Genomic DNA, 17,328 nt, shown 5'->3' on the forward strand with positions numbered 1-17,328 from the left:
TTACATACAAACTCATATATTTCAGATGTTTATTTTGTTTAATTTTGATGATTACAAATGACAACAAATGAAAATCTCAAATTCATCATATCAGAAAATTAGAATATTACTGAAGACCAATAAAAACAAAGGATTTATAGAAATGTTGGCCAACTGAAAAGTATGAACATGAAAAGTATGAGCATGTACAGCACTCAGTATTTAGTTGGGCCTCCTTTGGCCTGTATTACTGCAGCAATGCGGCGTGGCATGGAGTCGATCAGTCTGTGGCACTGCTCAGGTGTTATGATAGCCCAGGTTGCTCCAATAGTGGCTTTTAGCTCTTCTGAATTGTTGGGTCTGGTGTATTGCATCTTCTTCTTCACAATACCCCATAGATTTTCTATGGGGTTAAGGTCAGGAGAGTTTGCTGGCCAATTAAGAACAGGGATACCATGGTCCTTCAACCAGGTACTGGTAGCTTTGGCACTGTGTGCAGGTGCCAAGTCCTGTTGGAAAATGAAATCTGCATCTCCAAAAAGTTGGTCAGCTGCAGGAAGCATGAAGTGCTCTAAAACTTCCTGGTATGTGGCTGCGTTGACCCTGGACCTCAGAAAACACAATGGACCAACACCAGCAGATGACATGGCACCCCAAACCATCACTGACTGTGGAAACTTTACACTGGACTTCAAGCAACGTGGATGAAGTGCCTCTCTTCTTTTCCTCCAGACTCTGGGACCTTGATTTCCAAAGGAAATGCAAAATTTACTTTCATCAGAGAACATGACTTTGGACCACTCACCAGCAGTCCAGTCCTGTTTCTCTTTAGCCCAGGCAAGACGCTTCTGACGCTGTCTGTGGTTCAAGAGTGGCTTGACACAAGGAATGCGACAGCAGAAACCCATGTCTTTCATACGTCTGTGTGTGTTGGTTCTTGAAGCACTCACTCCAGCTGCAGTCCACTTTTTTTGAATCTCCCCCACATTTTTGAATGGGTTTTGTTTCACAATCCTCTCCAGGGTGCGGTTATCTCTCTTGCTTGTACACTTTTTTCGACCACATCTTTTCCTTCCCTTCGCCTCTCTATTAATGTGCTTGGACACTGAGCTCTGTGAACAGCCAGCCTCTTTAGCGATGACCTTTTGTGTCTTGCCCTCCTTGTGCAAGGTGTCGATGGTCGTCTTTTGGACAACTGTCAAGTCAGCAGTCTTCCCCATGATTGTGTAGCCTATAGAACTAGACTGAAAGACCATTTAAAGGCTTTTGCAGGTGGTTTGAGTTAATTAGCTGATTAGAGTGTGGCACCAGGGGCCATCAATTTTGAACCTTTTCACAATATTCTAATTTTCTGATATGATGAATTTGAGATTTTCATTTGTTGTCATTTGTAATCATCAAAATTAAACAAAATAAACATCTGAAATATATGAGTTTGTATGTAATGTATGAATATAATATACAAGTTTCACTTTTTAAATGGAATTACTGAAATCAATCTACTTTTTCATGATATTCTAATTTTATGACCAGCACCTGTATATACCCATTTCAGATGAGTGTCCGAATGACTAGTGGATGAAAAAGTAGCGGACAAGAAATTTCCCAAAATGCACCTTAAAAAGTAGTGATCATCCATGTTCTCTTGACGAGCAGATATATCACGGAATTCTTTGGGAGGAGGGTTCTCCTCGCAAAGCATCATGGGATTTGTTGTCACAGTGGCCTGCTGTCGCCCAAGGCTCTAGCTACCATGACAGGGGCGACTAATAACAAAGATGGCTGAGATACGGTGCGGGGAGGCGAAGTAATGTTACCAACGGGGAGCGAAAAGTAGTGATCATCTGTAAAGTATACAATATAGTCAACTCTCTATTTAGTGATTGAGGGATTTAGGGTTTAGGGCGGACGTTCTGACAGAGCCCTGGTCCGGGTTAATTGGCTGTAAGGTGTCCGGTAAAAAGGGTTATAGGACACCTACAAAAAAAGTTCCTGTCAAATAGTCTAATAGTTTCTGCCAGCTAAAACGTTAGCTGGAAACGGGAAGATGGTTTACGCTGGTTACCTTGGTAACACATCACAGCTAAAGATGCAGGATTTCCAGAAAAGTAACGAATCATAGGAGGATTTCTTTGTCCTTCAAAGTGACAAAAGTTGACATGAGAGCACAGGAACTGATCCAAATGTGAGAAGGCAGAAGCAGTCGTGTGTGTGATGCATTGGATACAAGTGGTGAAACCCCATCAGGGAGCAATGTCTTCAAAATATGCTAACATATTTAAGCTAAGTAGGACATTAGTGAAGGAATCTAAACTAGTGATTAGCTGTTGAGTTTGAAAAGTTGCAGTTATGTCAATGCTCTCACCCAGCTGTAGTAGCCTCTCTCTGGCCCGCAGGTCCTCCAAAACCTTATGGTAGTGTTCTTTGAATGCAGAGATGTCAGCATCCAAAAAGGCAGAAGGGTCCTCCTCTCCTTCCTTTTCATCTTTCAATTCCTTCAAACGCTTTTCAAGGAGCTCCACCTGGGGCTGCAGGGAGGAAAGGCGAGCCACCTCCTCCTGTTATTACAACAGAGTAAAGGAACAAATTTGAACCCTAATCCAACATCATTCAGTTTGGCGAGAAATAGGCGAGCAGCAAACTCTCCAAATCTATACATCGTTTGTGCCTTCATCTAGCCTCCATTCTTGCTTAAACTCTCTAGCTTTTAGATTATGTTAGAAAAGGCCAATAGAACCACCAAGGGAACAGCCACAGGTTGGGCAGAATATGAAGGTAACCCATTTATAAAAAGTTTGATATAGAATTCTATAGGGTAGCATATGAGTTTATTTGACACGGAGATTTTGGAGCATTTTAAAAGCCTGCAGTGCAAAATGTTCAAGCTAGTAACTTGGAATACCTTTTGTATGCATTTAAAAACACTACATAAAAAAAATTAAAAAAATCTGCATAAAATGGCTTTCAGATTTGACATTAAGTGCCCATTAATCCTGATTCCTTACTACTCTGCATATATTAGCTGTGACATATGAATGAAGATGCTATGACTGATGATTGGCCAAATTTAGGTGTACAAGCTGACATATGACTAACCGCCCTGCATAAAATATAGAACCCCCCCCCCCAAATTTTATTATAAAATTAAATTGCAATCATTATATTTTATAATATATATAAAATATATTAATTTTATTAGTATATTAAGGCTCAAAAGCATTACATGGTTCCTTTACCATTTTCAGGCACCATTAAAAGCCATTGTAGTGGCCCTAAAGTTACAAGACCCCTGCATTAGAAGAACAACTTGGTTATAAAGTTTAAGAAGAGGCAATAAACTATCTTAATGTTACCGTTTGAGGTTTTGATCGGCCAATACATTAGATAAGAAAAGCCAAGACTGTGGAGTACTGCAGGATGACATTTTCCGACACTGCAAGAGAACCCTGATCAATAAACCCACATGGGGTTAAGAGCAGAGCTCAACAAAGTCAGAACTCCTCTTTAATGTCTTCCAACAGGGCAACGGAGCTTCTCTGTGCTTTGGAACAGCAGGTGACGACAACCGTGAACCCCTGAGAAGCGGAAATCTATTAAGTAAGAATCAACATCAGTTGCTCTTGTAAAACTGCAATGATCAGTATCATCGGCTCAGAAAACATTTAAATAGGGGAATTAAAAGGAAAGCGATTGTATGTTGTTTATAAATATATTTCTTCCTCTTGGTGGTGAAGATTCTAAGTCATCCAGCTCATAATCCTTCCAAAAAAAGAAAGTTAAAAACAATCCACTTTGTTTCCACGTTTGAAGACGTTTCTCTTCCCATCCAGGAAGATTTTTAAATTGAAAATGTCGAATGAATAGCATTGAGTTTAAGGTTTTATACAGTAGCCCATCAAAACCGACAGAGGTTTTGATGGGCTACTGACAGAGGGGGTGGACTAAGATTTCAGCTTTTAAAAACCTACAATACAACAATTGATTTGATCCCTTCCTGCTATGACCGCAGCCCCAACCCCTGTACAGGAGAGCAGAAGACCTCGCCTATTCAGCCAGGCCAACAATTCCCTTTAACGACCCCCCTTTTAGAGACTTAGATGGGGAGCAATGCAGGCTAATAAAATTCAAATTTTACTGTTTTCAAGGCTGCACTTTAAAAAAAGCAGGATATAGAACATTATTAAGGTTTATCTCCATTTTGACAAAAAAAAGAGATAAAATCAGAGCAAAAGAAAAACATTGATCCTTTCTATCTCTACATGCATTGAACGATCCCCGTTTCAGAGACTAAGAAGGGTATGGAGCAATGCAGGCTAACAGGCTAACAAAATTCAAATTTTACTGTTTTCAAGGCTCCACTTAAAAAAAAAAAAAAATTTCTAGAGCTGTTTTAAATGAAATTTCTTTTTGTAAACACTAATGTATACAAAATGCCAAAATAAATCTGTCTAAGTCTAACAGAAGCCAAACGACCCCCATTCAAAAGGGGTGGACCCCTTCGTCCGTTTCAATTTGCATGTTTTCAGAACAAAAACAAGGTTTTGATGAGCTACTGTATAAAACCTCGAACTCAACGCTATTCCTGACATTTTGAATTGAAAAAGATTCATGGATGTGGAGCGAAACGTCTTCAAACTTGAAAAAAAGTCCAGTGGATTGTTTTTTTTTTACTTTCTTTTTTGGAATTTCTCTCTCTTATGGTGTAGTATGATAGCCTGACGTAGTCCTACTCAATTCTAGTCAGAATATGAGTCTGATACTGCTCCATAGAGCTGTGATTATGGGGCTTGTTTCGAACGAACCAGGAAAAAAAATGCCTCTGCACTCAATTGGATAGACCTACAACCAATAAGAGCAACGGAGTGCGTGACGTATGTTAAGCGAGGCATAGTTGTTGTCAACAAAAATCAAAGCGTGCAGTTGCACGCCTAGAATAAGAAGATGAGACTTGATCGCGTTTCTCTGTTCCCCTTTTAAAATTAATTTGCTGTCGATATCTTCTAGAACAGACCTAATAGCAGAATCTACTCACCTCAACTCTCCAGCGGCAGCCATTATTGTTGTCGCCCAAGCGCGCTTTGGTCACGTGGTTGATTACGTTACTGTTGATCATCTGTCCATCATCGTATAAAGCCCGCCCTGACAATTTGATTGGCCCACCAGATATTGTGCTAGCATACTCGCGCTACTATTGAGCAATGCCAGACCGAACTTCCTGACCTCAAACATTGTGGGCTGGACTAAGTTCGGAATGGCACCCTGGCTAGTAGTATGATATGAAATTTACAAATAGTTCAAGTTCAAAATACAAATGCATAAAATGCTTTACAGATTTGTACCTGTAAAAACGGTTAAAAAAAACTTGCATATTTTACCTTCCATTAAATCCTATTCACATACATTGAAAAAATAAAATAAAATAAATGAAAAATATCAAAAAAATTTATTTTAGCCCCACCCCTCCACCTCACTACAAGCTGGAACTAAAGTAAAGCTAAACTAATCGGGGTTTATGTGTACTGAAGCTCTCTAGCAAGTAGTATTAATAGAAGTACTTACAGAATAAAGCTGTGACAAGGAGCGTGAAACAAAAACAAAAACGTGTAAAGCACCTATGAGAGCCTTATAGATAGAGTCAGGACTCCTTTAGCCTCACTCACCCGACATCTGTCTAGTTGTACTTTGAGAGGTTCTGGGTCCGACGCTGGAGGTGCCTGGACTTTGAGCCAGTTCTCACTGGTGTCCACCGCCTGCTCACACTGCTCGTACAAACTGTAGAAGGCCAGCACCTGCAGCACAAAAACACAATTTACTTCTACATCCACTTTATTTCAAATGTTTAGTACAGTTTGAATTCATGTTAGTTCATCTATGTAAGGTAACCTAATCTGGACGCATCGGCATTCTGAGGCCTCAGAATGCTGATGCGTCCAGATTAGGCTTCAGGAAATCCTATACACTACTGTTTATGCTCTAAAAACCTTCTAAATGACTTCGTTTCGAGTAAATTCTGGATGCTACCCACTCAGGACACTTGGAATACATTGGACGAGCAGTATGGAGGAATATTGACACGTTTTTTGTGGCCTTTTATGGACCTTTCTGTCTCGGACACCATAGACCTCCATTATTTGAATGTCAAACGTTTTATCAAACTCCTGGTTTGCAGAACCAGTAGGAAGCACCTTTGTTTGGTAAGCCAGCCAGGTCAGACGGTCCGACAGCAGGACACAGAATCCTGCCCAGCGCTGGTTGAGCTGATCTGCAGCCTGTGCGATGTCATCTGCACGGCTCCCCTCTGCAGACAATTGGAGAGAATAAGAGTGTTAGCCGACAACAGCAACAATTTGATCAAAAAGAGTCATTTGTAAAAAAGTAATTCCACCAAAGATAAACTCCAGTGGTTCTATTAAGTGTTGGCAATAAGTATGGAGGACCAAGAGTGTCACAAAAAACAAATATTCAAAATTAGGCATTAATGAATCCCCAGAACTAGAACCAAACATGGAGAAGCAGCATTTAGTTCCTAAGCTCAAATCATATAGAATGTACTACCAACAAGTATGCAAAAGCATATCAAAGAGAAAGTTTTTGGGATCTGTCTCCAAACACTCAAACAAAACGGTTTATTAAATGCCGCTTTAACATATTTTAAGAGATGTTTAAATTCTATTATTGTTCTGTTTGTTTTAGATGTGTTTGTTGGTGAGGAAAATAGCTAGGGGAAGACCTCTAAAAGTGTTCAGTTTTGTCTGGCAGAAGGTAGGAATGAGAGACGGGTACAAATTGAGCTTCCCTGCTTTCAGGGATGCCAACAATTACACAAGGACAGAGGTGAGGACACAAAAAAAGACATCTCTGTCCTCTCTCTCTCTGCGTGCTTCTCCATCGGTGTTTCTATGGAGACAAGCAGAGAGGGTGGGACAGGTGGAGGCGTTGCCATGGGGACAGACAGGGTGTGCATGCCAGTGTGTGAGAGTGCGAGTACCCTGCTCGACGAGCGTCTGCGCCGTGCGCGTCGCCTCCTGTAGCTTTCTGTACTTCTCTGGCCGCTCTCTGTCTATGGCCTGTGGGAAAGGGGGAAGCAGAAGAATAGAGAAGCTGAACAACGGAGCAGCATGGAGAAGCTCACTGACAGAGAGATCGACAGTTTAACCTCAGAGCAGCTTCTGTAATTAGTGACTCAAATGATCGCTTCAACTCTTTGACGTTTTTCCCGTTACGTGACAAACGTCAGTGTTTGGTCTGGAAAACAAAGTAGAGCAGTATAGGTATTTTTTTTCTCTCTACATTCAACAGCAGTGTTGTAGTCAGGACGAGCACCAAACACTTCATGTCACAAAGTGTGGAACATGAAGAAAGGTATTTCTCACATAAATCTGAAAGATCCACATTTCTACAAAAAAAACCAACATCTCAAGCACTCACAGCTGAAGTAAAGGTAACTGACTGTTTTTAATACTCTTACGTCCTATTTAATAAAATATTTCCTTAAACTGAAAATAAAAAGTATATTTGAAATAATTATTGTTGCTTTTTAGTACAATCTATAGGTCTGCTGTAGATATTATAAACCTCATTGTGACTGATTTTCATGTCTCAAGAATGACTATATATATATATATATATATATATATATATATATATATATATATATATATATATATATATATATATATATATATATATATATATATATATATATTCTTTTTTTCCCCAGCTTTTTTACTGTCATTACACACAGTCACAAGTACAACGTACCATATGCAATGATCATGGTTTTTGGACATTGGGAACCAGTGTCCATATTTCATCTTGAAATGATGACCAGAGAAGGAAACAAAAGTTTGGTGAATAACCAGCTATAAGATCTCTCCAACCCCCCGTTTTCAGCCAACTCCTCCGCAGGACGTCCCACAGAGGTGTGACTTGCCAGCCCCTCTATGTGAGGACAGAGAAACCACAGAATAAACCATATTCCTTCTCTTTTTCCTGCTCTCTTGCCCATGAAGCCGGGGTCGGCTTCGGCAGGATCTCTGGCAAGATGGAGATCCAAGGCCCAGGGGGAGCCCAGATCTCCAGAATTATCAAAGATAGGTCAGAACCTTTCAGAACCAAACTGCTGCAAAACAGACCTTTTGCAACATATTTCTCTTGAGTTTCAGAACTTATAGAGCCAGACTGGATGAGAAGCCTGCAAGCTAACAGGATGGACAGCATGCTACGCTATGCTACAGGAATATGTGTTGAGCTGTTGCTGAATCTTGGACAAGTTTTATTTCACTGAAGGGTCTAAACACTGATATAACATTAGTGTTCATGTGTTCCTTTTATGCTTATTACATTTTCATGACCAAGTATGACCAAGAGTCATTTAGTGGAATCCTGATGTCTATTCGCTGCTAGCTATTTCAAAGAGGGTAAAGAATCATTTGACTAAAGGTTATTGGTTCTTGATTAAGCAAATCATTTAATAAAACCTTATTTGGCCAAATAATGTTTTATTCACCTCATTGATTTGCATTGTGAATTGGTCCGAAAACATTACAGTTAGTGAAAAGCTAATTTAATCATATCCCAAATTCTTCCAGATAAACTTTGGTTTCAAACACAAAATCCATCTTAAACTGTGATATGGTTTTCAACCATGTTCCCCCTTCCTCTTCAAACATAGTAGTTTATTTTATTTTAGTTTAGTTTAGTAGAGTTTTACCAGTCTTAGTTGAGAGTGTTAAACTGAAATATGTTTGACTTGGAGCTGAATGCTTTTTGTTAATAAACTCTTATATTTTGAACAGAAGTTGTGGTGAATTTATTCCATGTATGTGCAGAATTCTCAGTTTGACCATGATTAGTGCTCGAATCACTCTTTCATTTATTGTTCTAACACGGGCGTGTGTTCATAAACAATATATAACAGCCTAAGTAATATCTGATTAAATAAGATATTACACCCCCCCACCAGGGAGGGCAATAAACATCTTAAAGTATCAGAAATATAAATTCCCAGCTGGCTGAGAATAGAAAAGAACATAAAATCGTAACAAAGCTAACTTAAAAGCTCTGAATTCAGTCAATATTTCTAGTCAAAACTTTCTCTCGCTGCTTTTTTTGTTGTAGCTTTTTCAGTTTATGCCAACATAACTGGTTCCAAATATTAAAGTAAATGATTCAAACTCAACAGCCTGTTTTGAAAGTTGGAAGTAGTTTAGGAGAAGAAACTGCTGTGTTGATGATTTGTGGAGCAAACTATAAAGACTCTGTATCAAAAATCAAAGTTGCAGTTTTTTTATATAATCTAAAATAGGGACACCAAAAAATCTGAATGATTATTTTGTATATTGTGAAAACCTAACAAAAGAAAACCTGCTCATTGGGGCAAAAAAGAGAAGATAATCGATTAAAAGATTCTTGTAAAGCAGGTCCAAAATTTGATAAACTAACTCCAAACCAGCTGCATTGAGGATCTTTAGCCTCCATTGGGGAAGACTTCCACAGTATATGTCCTCCTTAAAAGGTAATTCTACTTTTTATAATGAATCTTGACATCACTGTACATCTTCTACACTTTTTATTTTTATTTTTTCATCTTTTCCTAAAATGAACACAGGTCTTCAAAAATATTTCATTAAAAAGGTGCCGGCTCCCTTTGTGACAAAACTAGTGTTTGTGAGCTTCCATGAAGAATGTCTCTCCTTGGTTCCATGGATGAGACAAAAACAATCCCCAGGGAAGGTCCTTCTTTCAGTGAAAGTAGGTTTGGTCATTAGGGTCGTCTTTTTACTGGGTTTTGTCGTTTACCTTTAGCTGTAATTGTGTATTTTATTCCATCTAAGACCTTTTCACCATCACTGGAGTGTAGATTTAATAATATCCAACATCGAATTTCATTTATTCATTTGCTGGTATAATGGACACGAATTACTCAAACTAGAAAACACTAGTTATGAAAAGGTTTGACATTCTTTGATTAAGAAATCGATGTTGTCTCAAGACTACAGCTCAAACAGCCCTTCCAGGTATAACGGCTGAGTGAGATGCTGAGTGTAAAACGTATTCCTCACCCAGCTGAGTAATGATATTCAGCCACACAGATCTCAGCAGAATCCCTCACTGTAGGGGATTATTCTCACAAACAACCCGCCCTAAACACTTTTCTTTTTATGTTTTACCTGGACTTTGTCATGCAGCTCCCGAATGCTCCCATCTTTGCTTGACACAGAGAACTCGGGGCTCTGCAGGATGGCCTCACCACGGGTCATGTAGCTGTGGACCTCTGTGAAGTCCACGTCAAACCTGATGAGGTCAGAGAGAACAGATGTTCAATTAGCTGTGAATGCTGCTTTAATTGGTGCGGAGCAAAGAACTGCCGGAAGGAAGGAAGGAAGGAAGGAAGGAAGGAAGGAAGGAAGGAAGGAAGGAAGGAAGGAAGGAAGGAAGGAAGGAAGGAAGGAAGGAAGGAAGGAAGGAAGGAAGGAAGGAAGGATGGATGGATGGATGGATGGATGGATGGATGGATGGATGGATGGATGGATGGATGGATGGATGGATGGATGGATGGATGGATGGATGGATGGATGGATGGATGGATGGATGGATGGAAGGAAGGAAGGAAGGAAGGAAGGAAGGAAGGAAGGAAGGAAGGAAGGAAGGAAGGAAGGAAGGATGGATGGATGGATGGATGGATGGATGGATGGATGGATGGATGGATGGATGGATGGATGGATGGATGGATGGATGGATGGATGGATGGAAGGAAGGAAGGAAGGAAGGAAGGAAGGAAGGAAGGAAGGAAGGAAGGATGGATGGATGGATGGATGGATGGATGGATGGATGGATGGATGGATGGATGGATGGATGGATGGAAGGATGGATGGATGGATGGATGGATGGATGGATGGATGGATGGATGGATGGATGGATGGAAGGAAGGAAGGATGGATGGATGGATGGATGGATGGATGGATGGATGGATGGATGGATGGATGGATGGATGGAAGGATGGATGGATGGATGGATGGAAGGAAGGAAGGAAGGAAGGAAGGAAGGAAGGATGGATGGATGGATGGATGGATGGATGGATGGATGGATGGATGGATGGATGGAAGGAAGGAAGGATGGATGGATGGATGGATGGATGGATGGATGGATGGATGGATGGATGGATGGATGGATGGAAGGATGGATGGAAGGAAGGAAGGAAGGAAGGAAGGAAGGATGGATGGATGGATGGATGGAAGGAAGGAAGGATGGATGGATGGATGGATGGATGGATGGAAGGATGGATGGATGGATGGAAGGATGGATGGATGGATGGATGGATGGAAGGAAGGAAGGAAGGAAGGACGGAAGGACGGACGGACGGATATAAGGAAGGAAGGAAGGAAGGAAGGTTAGTGTGTTTCAGTCTAAACATTATATGTGTAGACTAAACATAAAATGTGATAATTACTAATACCTTGTTCGTTAAACTAATCAAACCATCTGAACATGCTGGGAGCTACATGATAAACTGACCGAGGTGATAAAAAGCCTCCATTCACAGAGTTCTGGAACCTCTAGGGATGATTATGCTTAATGAAAATAAGCGAAATGAAAAACCCTGTCCTTATCCTGATTCTAAAACATCTACACTCTCTGTATTCATTCTCAATTTCCGAGGTCTATTACCCCACTTTGGTCCACATGCAGTTCGGCATGTCTACCGAAATTATTTTATATCTCATCGTTCCTTTTGAGCTTGAATAAAACAACCATCTTCCTTCTTTAACTCGGTTTCCTTCATGCAACATTGACAATCCCTGATTGATCGACAGTAAGTACTGTCAGATAGCTTATCATCTAGGAGAGTCATGCATATTTAGCTCCATCCATGTTACATCTGCTCAAGATGTTACACCTGCTCAAGAGAACTATCCCCACAGCATGATGCTCCCACCACCCTGTGTCACAGTGGGGTGATTTCTTTCCCCTGGAATAAAATGATGTCTTACTTTTCTCTATATTCAAAAAGTTAGATTTTGTCTTCTTATATCTTTTTTTTCCACATAAAATATTGATAAAATATTTCAAAGTTTGAGCTCTGAACGCGAGAAAAACAAATTGGTTTAAAGGGTAAGCAATGGAGTAGTTGCTGCAAATCAAAATATATCTAAGGTCTAGATCCAAAGCATAAAACTAGAGTAAATATGATGCTTCTAATCACTAGTTGACCTCTGCAAACTTTCTAAGAGTTGCCATTGCTAATATGAGCACCAGGCCTCACCATAATCGGTATTATTACCTACCTGCTGAGGTAGGACAGCAGGAAAGGGTGCATAAAACTGAACATGTCACCGAGGTTAGATCAGGTCTTATATCAACTAATAAATAACAAATCTGGACACTCGCTCACCTTTTCCTCAGCTCAGAATCCACAACCACTTGTCTCTTCTTCTGAGGCGGTGGCGACTCGCGAGTATGCCGCAAAGCGGACACCTTCTCCCTCGTGGTCACCTTGGTAACGGTCGCCGAGACAGAGTGGGTCACCTCGGACTGCTTGGTTGTGCTTACAGCCGAGGAAACCTGAAAAGCCAAACTATTGTTTTAGATGAAACCAACGCTATAGATAGGAATGTTCTGCATCAGGTAGCTTTGAACCAGAAGGTGAGAGGGGATAAAAAAAAGGCCAGATAAAGATGTGAGCGAGTTCTAATTCAGAACATTCACAGTATTTCCTGTTTTTATGGGCATGTTTATTGCAGCCAGGAGCAGCCTAACGAGCTTTTAAAATCGAGTACAATTACTTGAATATCCCCGCTGCCATGGAAACGAAGGTGTTCAGCACCTGGAGTCAACCTGAAGAGGTCAATATAGTAATTGTCTGACTGATTATAACGGACAAGTGATTAAAAGAGTAAACGATGAAGTGAAGGAAGGATGGAAGGTGCAGGAACAAAGGATGGATTTGTTTATGATCTGGCTGTGTGTATGCGTGTGTGTGTGGGGGGAACAAAGAGGTGGTTGGTACTTGTTAATCTTTCCTATCTAGGACCTGTTCTGGTAAAAGCACTCGCCTTCTGATGATCGATGGACCTCATGGGGACCAAAGCCCAGTGCTAATGCATCAGGACATCATTTGTAAGCTTAGCTGTTCAGGTCTGTTCTCCTAATATGATCATGGTTGTGTCATTTTACCACTTAATACGTTCAAATTAAAGATTATGAAGACTTAAACCCTCTACATACACTCACTGCTCATCAGCAAAACACAAGCAGGGACATATTTTGAAGTTGATTATTACAAAGGTTGTAGAAGTTTCAAATATAACTAATGTTACCCTGTCTCACCACTCTTATGCTATTTTTGAAAGCAAAATTGACCAATCTACAAGAAAGCCTGGAAAACTGGGTCAGCTTTTTGGAAGCAGAGACCTTTTATTTCATTAGGTAACTATATCAGAGACCATAAAAATCACATTTGGCATTCCCCAAGGGTATATAGTAGGGCCCCTATTCAATATCTACATGCTAGTTCAGATTAAACATAATCACTATGCAGATAACACACAGCTATATGGTACAATGTCACCAGGTAACTCTTATTCCATTCCAGCACTGAGTAAATGCAGAGAACAAATAGAACACATGGGTGTGGCTAAAGGTTCTTCAGCTGAATCAAAAATGAATCGTGAGCATAAATTCTTGGACCAAAATAAGAGTGTTAGACCACAGCTTCTGTTAATCTAGATAGAAACCACTAATCAGGCTGTAAATCTTGGTATAGTCATTGACTCAGACCTGAACCTTCAGAGGCTCTTTAAGACAGCAACAAAGTCTGCCTCCATCACCTAAAGAACAACTCTACGATTAAGACTAACCGTTGATCTAATCTATCCCATGCCTTTGTTTTTACTTGCACTGACTGCTGCACTGGTGTCTCTACAGGTCTGCCTACAAAGTGGATCAGACAGCTGCAGCTGATCCACAGTGCTGCTGCCAGCGTCCTCACTAAAACTAAGAAAGTGGAGCATATCAGCCTAGTTCTAAAGTTCTTCCACTGGCTTCCCTTATCTACTGTAAGGTCTTACTTATTGCAAACGGATCACCAACACAGCCCTCTAACGTCTACTACAGACGCTGGATCGAAAGAAGAGAAGCAGTGTTTAGTTGTAATAATCTAGATCAGGCATCCCCAAAGTCGGTCCTCAAGGCCCCCTGTCCTGCAGGTTTTAGAGGTTTCCTCTCTCCAGCACAGCTGATTTTAATTGAAAGCTGATTAACAGGCTTTGGGTCTACTGCAATCATTATAACCAGCTGTGCTGAAGCAGAGAAACCTCTAAAACCTGGAGGACAGGGGGCCTTGAGGACGGAGTTTGGGGATGCCTGATCTAGAACAAACTCCCCAAAAAAAACCTAAGTGACTTTAAACCAAGTTGAAAACCAACTGGTTTGAAACTGAAACATTTTTAATTAAAGTTATCAGTTATTTACTTATTACTATGAATTTTTTTTTCGTACTGTTTTTTTAATGACGAATAACTGCTCACTTTGAATTGTTCCATTACTAAAATGCGCTAAATAAAAAAAATCTGCTCTCACTAGTATCTATTAGCCATGTGAGACCATCCTGATCTCGCGAGCTTTCAAGATTTCACTCGCCAATTAGTCTGGAGACTCTCCGCTGAAGAAAATTTGGAGCCGTTCACCAAACGAACGTCCAATCAGCGTTGGCTTTGAGGCGGGTTAAGGTGTGACGCAACGAAAAGCGCGACAGTTCAGTCTAAAGAACATGGCGGCTTCAGCCGATGAAACTAGCGTTAGCGTGGCTATCGAGCAAGTTTTATCGGAATTACAGAGTATTTCTTCACTGAAAGAAGAGTAAAACACTGCTCTGGAGGCTTTTCTCAGAGGAAAAGATGTTTTTGCTCTTCTCCCGACTGGTTTCGGCAAGAGTTTGATCTATCAATTGGCTCCTCTTCGTCGTCGCTCTCTTAGTACGTCATATGCTTCGTTGATCTGATTGGTTTAGTGGCCCGTCTATCACCAACAAAGGCCAATCAGCTAACCAGTATTTTCGCCCCTTCCCAAAATTACTTAAACGGAAGGTTTCCAGGTGGATATGCGGAGCAAATCCATCTGGCGGAGTCAGGTTAAGTATCTATATCCCTTAAAAACAATAAATTCTTTGCCCAACTTTGAATTTAGAGGCAAATTCTTATCAGAACACACATAGACTGTGTCCAAAATTCAAATACATCCTTTTTTAGAAGGAAAAGCATTGAGGTATTTGCTAGTAATGAACCTGACATGTAGGTTTCTTGTGTGAACAGCCCAAACTGATGAACGGCCAATCAGAAATTCAGAAGCAGAAGATTCACAGTTAGCTACTTTCAGTCTCTCATATGTTTAAAAGAACAAGAAAGCTGAAACGGAGCAAAAAGACATAACATAAAACATAAGTAAATTATGTGTTGTACTGCAGGAAAAACTAAACTTACCATTTTAGAAAGTATAAAGGGATTTGATCTCTTATTTGCATAATTGCTGCCGATGGATATCGTTTAGTGTTATTGTCTCAAAAACGAACATAAATCATTTATAGTTCTGTATAATTAACAAACCAAAAGCTTGATTGACATACATGGGAGATGTTCAAGTCCAGACTCTGGACCAGACGATCCCAACGCTGAGCAAAGCTGTCCAATCTGGCCTCTAGTTTGGAGGCTACTTCCTTGTTCTTGACGCTGAACAACAGATCCTGGCTCATGGAGCACAGCTTATCCATGGTGGGATGCTTCGCCTCCAGTTCTGCTTTCAGCATCTACAAGGACAACATTTGATCTGATTGCTCTCTATTTCCTGTATTATTATAATATTAATTAAAAAAAGTAAAGCTCACAGAAAGGCGACGCAAACAGGCTGCCATCTCTGCCTGGTCTTTCAGGTTGGAGGTCTTAATGGAGCGAACCAGCTCTTCCTTTTGCGTCAGCCAGGAGTCAAACAAACACTGTCAGCAAAGATATGAGCAGAAGAAAATGAGGCGTGAAAGTCGAGGCAGATTTTAGGAGAATTTCGAAAAAAATAACATTTAAAAAACAAGAAAATAAAATAAATATAACAGCTGAAAGAGAATAAGGCCTTTTTAATACAGCTGATAACTCTAGCACATTAAAAACATAATTTTAGCTGCTCTCACAAAGCTAAAACAATTAAAAGTAAGTATTTATAATACATGCATATAGGTGTTTCTGACATACTAGCACAGAACTGATGCATATATTTGGTCTTGTTACCTGCTGGTTCATTCATATATTAATATACCAAAAAAAACATACACTTTAAATAAAAAATGAGTCATTTAGGGCAGAAAACAAAGAGCAGATTTATCCAAGCAGTTGCAATGCAAATCTATCTTTTGGATTTTAATTAACTCTGACTTGTTAATCATGTTTAATCCCATGCTGTGATCTTAGACGCTGCAATTATTACTCGCTTAACATGAGCAAATCTGATATCTTAACCCGCTTAATGTGTTAGGTTGTCTTTCTTTTTTTTCAGTCTGCATTTGCAAAAGATGATTCATATAAAGCATGAAAGGTTTGGTCATTTCAGTCCTGTTCACTGGGGATCGGTTCATGATTGCAGCTCTACATACAGAAATGATTCCACTTGCTGTGATCACACTGTGGAAATGCAATCCATGCACATTTTCCAGCAACACGCCTAGAAACCAGAAGCTGTATGTGTTATGTGCTTCGGGCACATTATGATTTTTGTCTATTTCTTTTCTTTGTTTTCTTACAGACTTTAGTTGAAGGATCTTTTGTTAATATATTTTGGGAGTTGAATAATTCTTTTGGTCAGTTAATTATGTTAATTTGTGGTGCTGTTGTCCGCCTATAAATAGGCTGGCTTTCAGCATGTTTGGGCGTTCCTTTCCATCTTCGCCTGGACGCCGCTTTTCCACCTGCTTCCACTCGTTCCACCGTGCGTGGTGCGCACTTGTCTTGTCGCTGCGGGCGGCAGCGGACGTTCCAGCCTGCCATGCGGTATTTTGGTTAGCCGTTGCTTACTTTTTTTTCTTGTGGTTTTTGGCCTGGTGGGACCGGTTGTCCTATTTTCGATTTTTCTTTTGCTTAGGTTATTTTTGTGCTTTAGTCCGGTACCAGTAGGGGCTTCGATGGCCCTGTATAGGGTTGGCCCCCTGCTGTACCGTTTTGTTCTGTTTGATCGGCCTGCCAGGTCCAACTTTCTGCTGTTACTTTTGGGTTCTTATTTTTTGATTCCTTTGGGGCACGGGATCTGAGGGCCTCTAACTTTATTTTCTTCGCAGAAAATCAGAAGAAGCTGAGCCAAGAAAACTAAAGA

The 17,328-nt window shown here is 40.3% G+C and overlaps 1 protein-coding gene across 13 annotated transcripts in view; it reads right to left on the reverse strand.

The window, feature by feature from the left end:
* The window catches only part of dmd (dystrophin), a 400,034-nt gene that overhangs the window by 130,868 nt on the left and 251,838 nt on the right, over nucleotides 1-17,328 (reverse strand). For all 13 annotated transcript variants that reach the window (XM_038282138.1, XM_038282143.1, XM_038282134.1 and 10 more), the window contains 8 exons: nucleotides 15,860-15,967; nucleotides 15,602-15,781; nucleotides 12,374-12,543; nucleotides 10,152-10,275; nucleotides 6,968-7,046; nucleotides 6,165-6,277; nucleotides 5,640-5,768; nucleotides 2,345-2,537 (listed from right to left, as the gene is read on the reverse strand). In XM_038282138.1, coding sequence (XP_038138066.1) covers nucleotides 2,345-2,537; nucleotides 5,640-5,768; nucleotides 6,165-6,277; nucleotides 6,968-7,046; nucleotides 10,152-10,275; nucleotides 12,374-12,543; nucleotides 15,602-15,781; nucleotides 15,860-15,967 — 1,096 coding nt within the window. The remainder of the gene's footprint in view (nucleotides 1-2,344; nucleotides 2,538-5,639; nucleotides 5,769-6,164; nucleotides 6,278-6,967; nucleotides 7,047-10,151; nucleotides 10,276-12,373; nucleotides 12,544-15,601; nucleotides 15,782-15,859; nucleotides 15,968-17,328) is intronic.

Source organism: Cyprinodon tularosa, unplaced genomic scaffold, assembly GCF_016077235.1.
Source record: "Cyprinodon tularosa strain WSP-4 unplaced genomic scaffold, ASM1607723v1 ctg18, whole genome shotgun sequence".
NCBI classification, from domain to species: domain Eukaryota; kingdom Metazoa; phylum Chordata; class Actinopteri; order Cyprinodontiformes; family Cyprinodontidae; genus Cyprinodon; species Cyprinodon tularosa.